Source organism: Oncorhynchus kisutch, linkage group LG26, assembly GCF_002021735.2.
Source record: "Oncorhynchus kisutch isolate 150728-3 linkage group LG26, Okis_V2, whole genome shotgun sequence".
NCBI classification, from domain to species: domain Eukaryota; kingdom Metazoa; phylum Chordata; class Actinopteri; order Salmoniformes; family Salmonidae; genus Oncorhynchus; species Oncorhynchus kisutch.
The window spans coordinates 20,350,297-20,362,209 of record NC_034199.2 but is presented as its reverse complement, the minus strand read 5'-3'; the positions used below and the strand labels follow the sequence as shown (position 1 = coordinate 20,362,209).

Here is an 11,913-nt window from a genome sequence, read left to right as displayed (position 1 = left end):
TCTGAACAGCTGGTCACCGCTCGGATCCATCCCAGAATGCTGTTTCCCGCGACAGTAATCAGGGCCGTTACCACAGCAAACGAGCGTAGCCGTTTCCATAGCAATGGAACGTCCTATCTTGGCGGTCGTCCCGTGGTTTAAAGCTCTGCTCATTTCATCCCATCTGTTTCCACTGATTAGCGTGCAGCCACTGATTGAATATGAGTCAATACGTCACAAAGCAGTGCTGACACAACGCCCCTCTGGATCCGACTGGTTCTTAGAAGATGGGCTGAAGGCAGGGGCAACAGGAACAGCAAAGTGATGGTAGCAACTTTCTGTAGTGATTCTCGCTATATGAGCCACGTTACAATTATCACCAAGTGGGAGTTTGAATTGGGGTCACCTCCCCGCCCTGCCGTTTGCTACATTGCTGATGGAGTGGGATGGTGCCAGTGAGGCCGTCAGAGAGGTGTGCACACGTGAGGGTCTTGGTATAGAGGAGCGTGGGGACACGCTTTCATGAAGAAGTGGGGTAATGTAGTGACGTTTATACAACACCTAACAACCTCGTGAAGTGGTTCAGATCTTTTGGTGTAGCAGATAAGGTGTCGGCGTTACAGTCGTCGGACCCAGGTTCGAGTCACGGTCAGAGCTACCCCCTGAATTCACTACATGTCTTTACAGTGTTCATCATGTTGTTCATGGGTACCTCTGTACATTGAGAGGTTACTCCATCATTAACCTCTAAAGTTGCAGTTGTTCTTGTTCAACAGTTCTGATGATATAGCCAATCATGTAGCATTCTCATTTGGTCACTGCTGGAGAGGTGTCAAGGCTTTCCAATGAAGATTGTCTCAACTGAATAAGATACCGTGAGTGATGTGGATCAGTAGACATGGTCTGTGGCACATGCAGCATGTGACTTGACTACAAACACTTTCGCACGTACAGTGCCTTCAGACTTTTTTGACTTTTTCTACATTTTGTTGTGTTACAAAGTGGGATTTAATTGTTACGATCTACACAAAATACTCTGTAATGTCCAAGTGGAAGAACAATTCTAACATTTGTATAAAAATCAAACACTAATATATCTTGATTGGAAAAGTTTTTAACCCCCTGAGTCAAGACATGTTAGAATCACCTTTGACAGTGATTACAGCTGTGAGTCTTTCTGGGTAAGTCTCTAAGAGCTTTGCAAACCTGGATTATGCAGTATTTGCACATTATTCTAAAATTCTTCAAGCTCTGTTAAGTTGGTTGATGATCATTGCTAGACAGCCATTTTGAAGTCTTGCCATAGATTTTCAAGACGATTTAAGTCAAAACACATAAAGGAACGGAGCATTGACAGTGCAGGTGGCCAGTGAGTTGAGGGAACTGTAGAGAAAACATATGCTGGTTGTATGGACTTTATGTTGTCGTCGTAGGAGATGAGATGAGAGAGAGAGAGAGAGACAGACAGAGAGACAGAGAGAGAGAGAGAGAGAGTTTTTGTGTGAAGAACCAAATTGTTTGGTGTTAATTAGACTGAAACACACATCTACCTTCAGGTCAACTGTGATTGTAAACACACCACTTCACCTCTGTGTGTGTGCATGCAGCCAGCTGTGTCTCACCTCTCTCTGAAGGCCAATTAGTAGTCCCCCCACATTCCCTTTTTTCTTTTCTCTCTTATCTACAACTCCCCCTTCTTTCCCTCTTTCCCCTCTTTTTCCTCTCCTTCCTTTTTTAACTTGCTCAGAATTTTCACACAAGAAGTTTGAAATCTTTGGTCTTTCCCAGCATCCTTCACACCATCTGTCTTTCTCGGAATCTTTTAAAGATAATCTCTTCTCAATTCCCAGAAAGACAGGGACCTTCCCCTATCACCACCTCTCATTTTCTCTGTCACCTTCTCTCTCTCATCCATGATGTTCTCTCTCTTTTCTTCACACCCTACAACACACACGGACACAAACACACACACAAACATATATACTCATCTTGCCCCATCCAACAAAACAGTCTCCTACTCCATATACAATGGGAGACGATAATACAACAATTTTGACTCTGATGTCACTACGATAGCAAACATATTCTAATCTTAATGTCTTACACAAGTAATGTCTAATGTTAACACATCATTGGTGTGATGTAGTGATAACCGTCGACTAACGTCATTGATGTTTTCTTTTGTACACACACACACACACACACACACACACACACACACACACACACACACACACACACACACACACACACACACACACACACACACACAGTGTGTCAGATCTATCACCAACACTCTGTCCCTTGCTCTTCCTCAGTAATCTGCTCATTATCAGGCTGGTGGTGATGTAAGCTGGATGTTAAGTCTGTAATGGTTACATGGTGTTTGACAGATTTTCCAAAGGCTTCAAGCTCATTGTCAGGGCTGTTGGAATCAGTCCAATCTGTTAACAGAGACAACCAAAAAGTAAAAGGGGGAAGAAGGATATAAAATATGATAGTGAACTATGAGCATCAGATGTGTACATACTGTAAATGTATACACCTGCATAATGCAGGCATACTCAAACTGATTGCTGAAAACACATGGCAACATTCGCGAATACACACAGGGAGCTGTCCACTTCTATCAACACAAACAAGTTGCCTGTAATGCTCTCACACAAGCATAATATACCTATACCCGGTAATGGGGAAATGTCTATTTTCTCCTCTGGTTCACTTCTAGTTGTTTCAGTCACTGATGCCTCTCTCACAGCTCCACATATGAGACCCATATGTTTCTTTCTCTTGTCCTCCCCCTCACTCCTTTTAACACAACCAAACATGGAGTGGGGACGGTAATAACCACGACACCTTCCTCTGGCGGAGCTCTGTCTCCTTGTCCTCCTCCGACAGCGGCTCCCTTACACTCGCCCGCCACTAGCTCGCTGGGAAGTAGGTTGTTGCCATGGTGACAGTGCACTTGACGGACAGGTTTGTGTATGTATACTGGCGCTCAGTGAGGAACGTCCCCATTACCTGCAATTAGCAGCTCCACTACTCTACACACACACACATACACACATATTTACAGTTGGCTCCAAAATTACTGGCACCCTGACTGGCAATGCACAAACAATACTTAAAAAAATATAAACAATATAATTATAGAGATAAGCTCAAAATACCAACATGTGAGAAATACTGTACTTTATTAATGTTTCAGTGGAACCAACCAAAATCATACAATTATTTAATACAACATAAATTTCACCAAAATCAAGGTTTCATAATTATTGGCACTCCTCATTTAGTACTAATGCAAACAACTCTGGCAAGGATAACAGCATGGAGTCTTTTCCTGTAATGTTTGACAAGGTTAAGGAACACATTTGGAGAGATTTTGGACCAGTCCTCTATGCAGATCCTTTCAAGATCCTTCACATTCTTGGGTTTGCGCTTATCAACTGCCCTCTTCCACTCAGCCCACAGATTTTCGATTGGATTGTGGTCCGGCGACTGAGATGGCCATGGCAGAACATTGATTTTGTTGCCACAACTATTTCTGTGTGGATCTTGAGGTATGTTTTGGGTCATTGTCTTGTTGGAAAGTCCACCTAAGGCCAAGTCCCAGACTTCTGGCAGAGGCAACCAGATTGTCAGCCAAAATTGCCTGGTACTTGGTGGAATTCATTATGCCATCAATCTTAACCAGTGCCCCTGGACCTCTGGAATTAAAGCAGCCCCAAAACATCACTGACCCACCACCATATTTCACCGTGGGTATGAGGTGCCTCTCTTTGTATTCATCTCTGTTTCGACGCCAAACATGCCGATGTTGTATCTGACCATAACGTTCAATTTTGGTCTCATCTGACCAGAGCACCTTCTTCCAGTCATAATTTAAATGATGTTTGGCAAACTCCAAGCGCTTGCGTCTGTGTCTTGGAGTCAGAAAGGGCTTTCTTCTGGCAACTCTTCCAAAGAGCCTGTGGTTGTGGAGGTGGCGTCTGATGTTGCTTTTTGAAACCTGGTGATCCCAAAATGCCACCAAGGACAGCAATTCTTTCACAGTGATTCTTGGGGATTTTGTTGCTTCTCTCACTATCCTCCTCCCTATCCTGGGTGCAAAATGCATTTGCGTCCTCTACCGTGAGGTTTTCAACTGTTCCATATCTTTTGAATTTTTAAATAATTGTCCTGACAGTGCTCAGTGGTATATTCAATCGTTTGTGGATCTTCTTGTAGCCATTACCAGATTTATGAAGGTCTACAACCATCTGTCAATTTTGAACTGCCAGTTATTTTGTTTTCTTCATGGTGTTGGATGACAAAGGGATACTGCATGCTTGTTACCTAATTTTTATACCCTAGTGAAACAGGAAGTGATGTAATGGCTCAATATAGTTCCTTAAGACTTAGATAAACATGTGGAATTGAATTCCTGGTTTAATTTTGGTAGATGTTATTTGAAATAATATTTAAGGGTGCCATTAATTGTGAAACCTTGATTTGGAGGACATTGATTTTTAATTAAATCAATAAATGATTTTGGTTGGTTCCATTGAAACATTAATAAAGTACAGTATTTCTCACATGTTGTTATTTTGAGCTTATCTCTATAATTATATTGTTTATATTTTTTAAAGTATTGTTTGTGCATTGCCAGTCAGGGGTGCCGGTCATTTTTGATCCCACTATATATATTGTATATATATATAAAAACAGCTACACACACACACACACACACACACACACACACACACACACACACACACACACACACACACACACCTATATGTCAAAATACACACACACACCTACACGCACCCACCTAGACTAAATACAAACACTTATAAAACTGCTATACTCTCCTGAAACACATTATACTTAAGTATAACACACATCCATTAATTTGTATAAAAGTGTTATGCATGTGTGTCATGTGATATGCACATACCATACATGCACAGAGACCAGTTGTACAAACATCAACAATGCAGTCACATACTGTACACATGCCCTCAAACAATTGGAGAGGCATACAAATATACCCACACACAAAAGCAGTCAGACACACACCACATATTACATACTGTCATACACTCTGTTTTCCTCAGCATATCAGATAATTTTTCACACACAAGTACAAACTCCAAACAAACAAACAAATCAACAGCCAGGCCCGCTCAGATCTACACGGTACATTTACAGCAACATTTTTACAGTTAGCTACTGTAATTCTATATTACAGTACTGTACTGTAAATAGCAATGCATTTTGGGAGCTCAATGGCATTTTGCTACACTGCTGTAAAATTACAACAATTGCTGTAATTGTACAATACAATTTCAGCAGAACACTGAATTATGGTGTATTGTGAGAAAATGTTGTGGGTGGTGAAAGAATCTCTGGCTCATAAAAATATTTTGAGGCATTCCTTGTAAGAGGCTATATTTGTTGCACTCATTGGTGAAAATGATTTACCCCACAGAATACAGTGTCATAACATATTTAAAAATGTGTCCTGTAAATCTATAGTAATTTACTGGCTACTGTGCTACCAGTAATTTATTGTATTTCAGTACCACCTCACAGAATACAGTACCATACCATATTTTTTAATCTAAAAACCTTTTCCTGTAAATCTACAGAAATGTACTGACTACTGTGCTGCCAGTAATTTACTGTAATTCAGTACTACACTTATGGAACACAGTACCATACTGTAATTTTGATGTACCAAATACCTTTTGTGTGCGCATGCTGTTGTTGTGGTTCATTAACACACTTTGAGGCGTATCTTGTAAGAGGCTATACTTGTTGCATCCGTTAGTGAGAGTGCTGTAATATGTGGTAGTAGTTCCCTAACAGTTAAATGTATATAGGGGACAGATCAGATACGTCTCAGACCTTTAATGGGCATTTAGCTGTTTTGCTCTGTCGTCACTGCCAGTTTCAAAGCCTTGTTAAGGCCTCTACAAGTGATATCAAACACCAAATATTCATTTGGTATTCTGTAATATAGAATTACATTTTTTCTTTTCTTTTGGAAAAGTTTTATTGGCACAATTCCTTTAAAAACAGCTCATACATTTTTTACATCATTTACACACATAAAAACGGCAACAAGGCATAAAACACAGCATTTGAGAGTTACATTTGAATTTGTTAAAAAGTACATGTTGTTAAAATCAATTAGTTAAAACAACCATGAGTAAAAGTACTTTCCTTGTAAAAATATCAAATCTGTAGAAGCCATTTAAAATGTGTACTAATGATCTAAAAAGGTAAAACATTTTTAAGACATGAAAAACATGTTAAAAAGCCACTTTGTTAAAAAGCTGTCTTCAGTCCTTTGTACAGGAGCGGGGTGAGTCTTTATCAAGCTCACCTCATCCTGCTCCTCTGAATAGACCGTCGTCCCATCCTTTGGGGCCCAGAGGAGATCCCTCCCCTAGGCGCATCGCCCTAGGCGCCGCAGCGCTGTCAGGCCGTGGCCGCCGGGACCTAGGGTGTTGTGGGGGACCCTTCGCCTGGGGTCGAGGCCCCCTTCCTTTCGTACCACCCCAGGGCTTCCGTGGCTACCATGGCCACTGCCTGGGGGGTGGTCTCTACGTTTTTCGCTACCAGCAGGTTGCGGGAGGACCACAGTGCTTCCTTCAGGCACGTGAGGGTGGGCCAGAGCTTGGTGAAGGTCTTCGATGAAATGGGCCTTCGGCCCACCCCATATAGCACGAGCTGAGGTGTTAGGTCCTCCCCTGCTGGCAGACACGAGGTAATCAGGGGGCCTGCTTCCTTCCACAGGTCCCTGGCGGCTCTGCACTCCCAGAGCATGTGCCTCACCGATTCTTCTTGGCCGCAGCCTGTTCGGGGGCACGCGGATGTCCTCGCCATGCCCCGTGAGTGCATAACGGCCCTGACCGGGAGGATCTCGTGGGCGACCATCCAGGACAGGTCCCGATGCCGATTCAGTAGAGCAGGATGGGCCACGTTGCGCCAAACCGTTGTGGGCTCACCTATAGCGAGCCCGCGCACTGGACATACTGGTTCCCGCTCCTGCACAAGAGAGAGAAGAGAGCGGTGTTTTGTTAAGACCGTGACTGTTTCTTTTTCCAGTTTAAAATGTCTTAAAAACTTCTGGAGCTGGACGTAGGGCGGGGGTAGCAGGAAAGAGACTGGGGCTCGCAGGTCGACTGGGATCAGCCTCAGAGTCCTGAGGTATGATCCCAGCCAGAACCGTGCGAGGGCCTGAGTCTTGTTGTTGACCGGGGAGGTGGCAAGAGTCAGATGTAACGCTGTGTAGCGGCTGCCCAGGAACAAGTAGAGGTCAGGCAAGCCTTTCCCCCCCTTGGACCTGGGCCTCTTGACCACCTCCCTCCTCAGCCTCTCCCACTTGCCTCCCCACAGGAAGTAGAAAAGCATTCGCTCCAGGTCTAAAATACTCCTTCGAGGGGGGATAAAAACAGAACTGATTAATAAAAGCACAGGTAAGATCACAGCTTTAATGATTAAAACCTTGCCCCCAAGAGTCAGCTGTCGTAGTCCCCAAAAACCCAGTCTCTGTCTTACGGTCCCCAGGATTCCACTCCAGTTACCACTCCCTCCTCCCCCCCGGTCAAACTTTACCCCCAGTACCCTTATGTCCGTTAGTTTAACTGTCAGAGGTAGTCTGGTCAAGTCTGGGTCTGCCCACGGTCCGAAGAATTGGGCCTCTGTCTTGTCTCTGTTCAGTCTCGCCCCAGAGGCTCGACCGTACCAGTCAGTCCTGTCCAGAGTCCTGTCGACAGATAAAAGGTCGGTACATAAAATGTTGACGTCGTCCATATAAAAGACGCACTTGGCGGTCATCCGATATAGAATTACATATTTACTGTTAGCAACTGCTATAATTTTATTACAAAACAATTGAACAATAAAGTACTGTATTGCTGTATATGTATATTGGGGTGGCAGGGTAGCCTAGTGGTTAGAGCGTTGGACTAGTAACTGGACACGGTACAAATCTGTTGTTCTGCCCCTGAACAGGCAGTTAACCCACTGTTCCTAGGCCGTCATTGAAAATAAGAATTTGTTCTTAACTGACTTGCTTGGTAAAATATTACCTGCACCATTCTGTAAATTATGGTGCATTGTGGAAAAAATGTTGTGGGAGGGGAAAGAGTTGCTGGCTCATTAACATATTTTGAGGCGTGCCCTGTGAATGGCTATATTTGTTGCACCCGTTAGTGAGAATGCTATACCAATTTAACTGATATGTGGTAGTAGTGCCCTGACAATGTAATGGATATAGAGAACAGATCAGCTTGACTGTGTTTCTTGACCCTTTCATGGTTGAATATTAAGTGCTGAGCTGTTATAATGGCCAGTTTGGAGTCTTTGTTTTGGTCTCTAGAATTTGAAGTAATATTGAATACCAACTAGTATGCTGTAATATACAAATACCTACCTGCTTGCACCAACTAATCCCATGTAATTACTGTAAAATACCAACATTATTACAGGAGCATTTACTTTTTTAGAGTATATTTGGCAAATATTACAGTATTGTACTGTGTCATTGCTCTGCATTATCCAATTACTTACAGGAAGCTGGTTGAGAGTTACTGTGAATATTACAGTAACATACCTTGCATTGGCCAGAGATTTGCAATGAAACATTAGAAAATGTAACATGTTACAAATAAAGGATATTTTGAAGACTGATGTATCCTTAACTACAACAACATTCCCAGTAACGGTTAAGGAAATGTTTTACTTGCGGACTGTGATATGTAGGTTTTTATCAACCTTAGATGAATGCACTGACTCTAAGTTGCTCTGGACAAGAGCGTCTGCTAAATGACCAAAATGTAAATGTAAAAAAACAAACATTTGCCAAGCACACTGCTGGATATCATTCTAATGAGCTCCGCCCATAAACTGTTTGTATTTTGATCAAATATGGCCTTGTTTGGAGGCGGTCTTCATTAGAATAATACCCAGCAGTGTGCTTTGGAAGTGTTCATTTTTACATTTACATTTAGCTCATTTAACAGAGACTCTTATCGGGAGACTTACAAACTGTGTATTAAATTAAGGTAAATAAGAATATACCACAGTCATAGCAAGTAAAAAGATGATGTTACCATTACCGAGAATGTTGTAGTTAAGCGCGTTACTTGCAAGTATATCTTTCTATTAGAAAATACTACAATACATGTATTCTAATTCAACTGTTACTAAATAGGCAACATGAATTTTAGGTTGGTCCAGCAAAATATAAACAACAAAATAGGCATTGAAGTACCTACAGTATGTCAAATACATGTGACATAAATAATGCCTGTCGTTGGTACTAGCCAACAGCACTGTACATCTGAAGCAGTTTACTAAGCACTGTGCTTCCAGTAATGCACTGTAGATTCTAGAAATACAGCATGTTGCTGTAGTCAGGTGTTCCAGTAACATGCTGTAAATATGTGTTACAGTAAAGGTCCTGTAAATCTAAGGTAATGTATTGGCTTCTTATTGGCTGCTGCCAATCATTTACTGTACATTTACAGTAACCTACTTGCTACTGTGCTGCCTGTGCTACTGTTAAAATTACAGAACGTTTTTTACAGTGTATATATAACACACTGTACTCTCTCCGCTGTTGTCACACAGTTGTCATCGCTCTGCAGGCCTAATCTTGCATACATTTGTTAATGCATGAAGTCTGCCTTCTTATTTATAGTACAATAGTTACATCACTGGTCCACACTCAAAACAAGAGAGTTGAAATTATTCTAGTCGGCTATATATTATTCAAGAAGCGGTTACAGACAACCTTGATCTTTTGGCACAATGAGCGCTATTGCTTCAGCATTACTAAATCAGGTTTGGTTGAACCACGGTCCTGTAGTCTGGCTGCTCTCATTCTTCCTCCCCCAGAACTCCTACTGTGGCCGCAAATCAGAAGACAGCAGAACTTTCCCTCAGAGCAACACATCAAAGGGATTATAACACCATCAGCAAGAACATTAGCAGTTACACTTTACAGAGAGGGTCTATCATGAAGTAAATACGACACTTTCAAATGAATTATATAGCATCGCACATAGGGAACTTGTAACAACAACATCCTCTTATGACTAAAGGTAAAAGTTTGACCCAAGATGCTTTCAGGTCTCATTTGTCATAACATTACATCACCTGTCACTAGTTGTGACACAGGATGTTATTCTCACGGCAGCCTTTGTGACTTCAAATAAAGCTTTACAATTCAAAATTAGCCTTCGCGATACATTAATCTGTCTTCTCCAAGTCAGATGAAATTTTCTGCCAAGTGTAATGGTTTTCTAGATGAAAATCCGTTTCAGTGTCAGTGAGACCGCTTCCAGCTGTTTTATAATGACAAAGCTAGGACGGGCGTAAAATGATTACAATTCTCATACATTTCTCTCTTTCTCTCTCCCATCCAAGTCTCTACCCTAATATTTCACTTATTTTTTTCATCTCTTTTTCCAGTCATTTTTTCGCTTTCCATTTTTTTCGTATCCCTCTCTTTTTCCTCTTCCCGCCTAAAACAGAAATACACAGCTGTGGGAAGACTGCGGCCCTCTCACATTTAGTCTTGCCTTACATCCATAAATACAGACAGAGAATAGAGAAGCCACCTGCAACCTCTCTTCTGTTCACTAGGTTATGATAGAATAGAAGAGCAGGCTGACCAATGAAAAAGGACCACGCCCCAGCTATTTCTCTTGAGGCACACATAACAGTTCATGCTGTTATTTCACATGGATTGATGGAAGTCTTAAGTGTTAGAATGTGGTGTGAGCATTTTTAGCACCCGCTCATGAAAATATGAATTTTCATTTTGCAACTCGCTGTGCCTGGCATTCCTTCCCTTGGTGGGCGCTGTGCCACTCGTCATGCCTAGCTCCCCTCAGAGCTTATCGGCACCTGCAGGTCATAAAAACAATGGAGGCTGATTGCAGAGAAGCGGAGGGCGTGTGGAAGCCCACGCATGACAGGAAAATATACTCCTCAGAGCCAAACACACACACGCCAGCTCCCAATAAACCCTCCAGGATGAAACACACCTTGGTCAGCTCCCAATACACACGCTAGAACACAAGCGTACCTGCTACAGTACCATCCAATGAGGTGGATGACACTTCTCCAAAACAACAACAACCCAGAGTCATGAAACATGTTCTCCAACACACTTCTCTTTGAAAACAAGCGTACACATACTGAATCATATAGTTGAGCTAGAGACATCCATCCAAATATTTCCACTGTATTGGTTTAGGTAACGATGGGAGGGGGAGAATCAGGGGAGTTAAACACTTAGATGTGAGCAGAAAGCATTACGAAGACCAATTCAGAATGCAGCACGGACACATAGAAATATGACTTTCTGTCAGAAATGCTGTGGATTAGGGCATCTACCGGTATGCAAAAAGCACAATGATAAGATTTACAGACATCAACAGAGGGATGGAGGATGGAGGAGAAAATCTCTTGAGAGGACAACAATTCGGCCTCAGTCGTCTGACCTTAAATTCCACACAGCTGAAAGCATGTAGAGTTTGGGCCAAGTTATTATACTGTTAGAGGCAGCATTCAAATTGGTGCACAATAAATTCATTCAATACTGTTGATAACATCAACCAAGATGAATGAAATATGCCAGATTATGACCACAATACATTTTAGACACCTTTCTGAAAACCAAGGTTAGCTTAAATATATAGCATTCAAATGCACTGCTTGGGTTAGTATAGGTAAGCTGGAAATAGTATGAATGGTTGTATTTGGAATGACAGGAGAGCATTGTAAACCCACCATCAGTGGTGTAAAGTACTTAAGTAAAAAATACTTTAAAGTACTACTTAAGTAGTTTTTTGGGTATCTGTACTTTATTATTTAGATTTTGATTACTTTTACTTTTACTTCACTACATTCCTAAAGAAAATTGTA

General features: G+C 41.9%; 1 protein-coding gene across 1 annotated transcript; it reads right to left on the bottom strand.

Moving 5' to 3' along the window:
• Positions 1–6,003: 6,003 nt before the first annotated feature.
• On the bottom strand, positions 6,004–7,812 carry LOC109871006 (uncharacterized). The gene has a single exon (XM_031806032.1). It carries the CDS (start codon positions 7,810–7,812, stop codon positions 6,472–6,474), a length of 1,341 nt encoding a protein of 446 aa, XP_031661892.1. The 3' UTR covers positions 6,004–6,471.
• Positions 7,813–11,913: the final 4,101 nt, after the last annotated feature.

Excerpts from the sequence above, each read along its gene's own strand:
- LOC109871006 (XM_031806032.1), bottom strand. The coding sequence starts at position 7,812 with ATGACCGCCAAGTGCGTCTTTTATATGGACGACGTCAACATTTTATGT.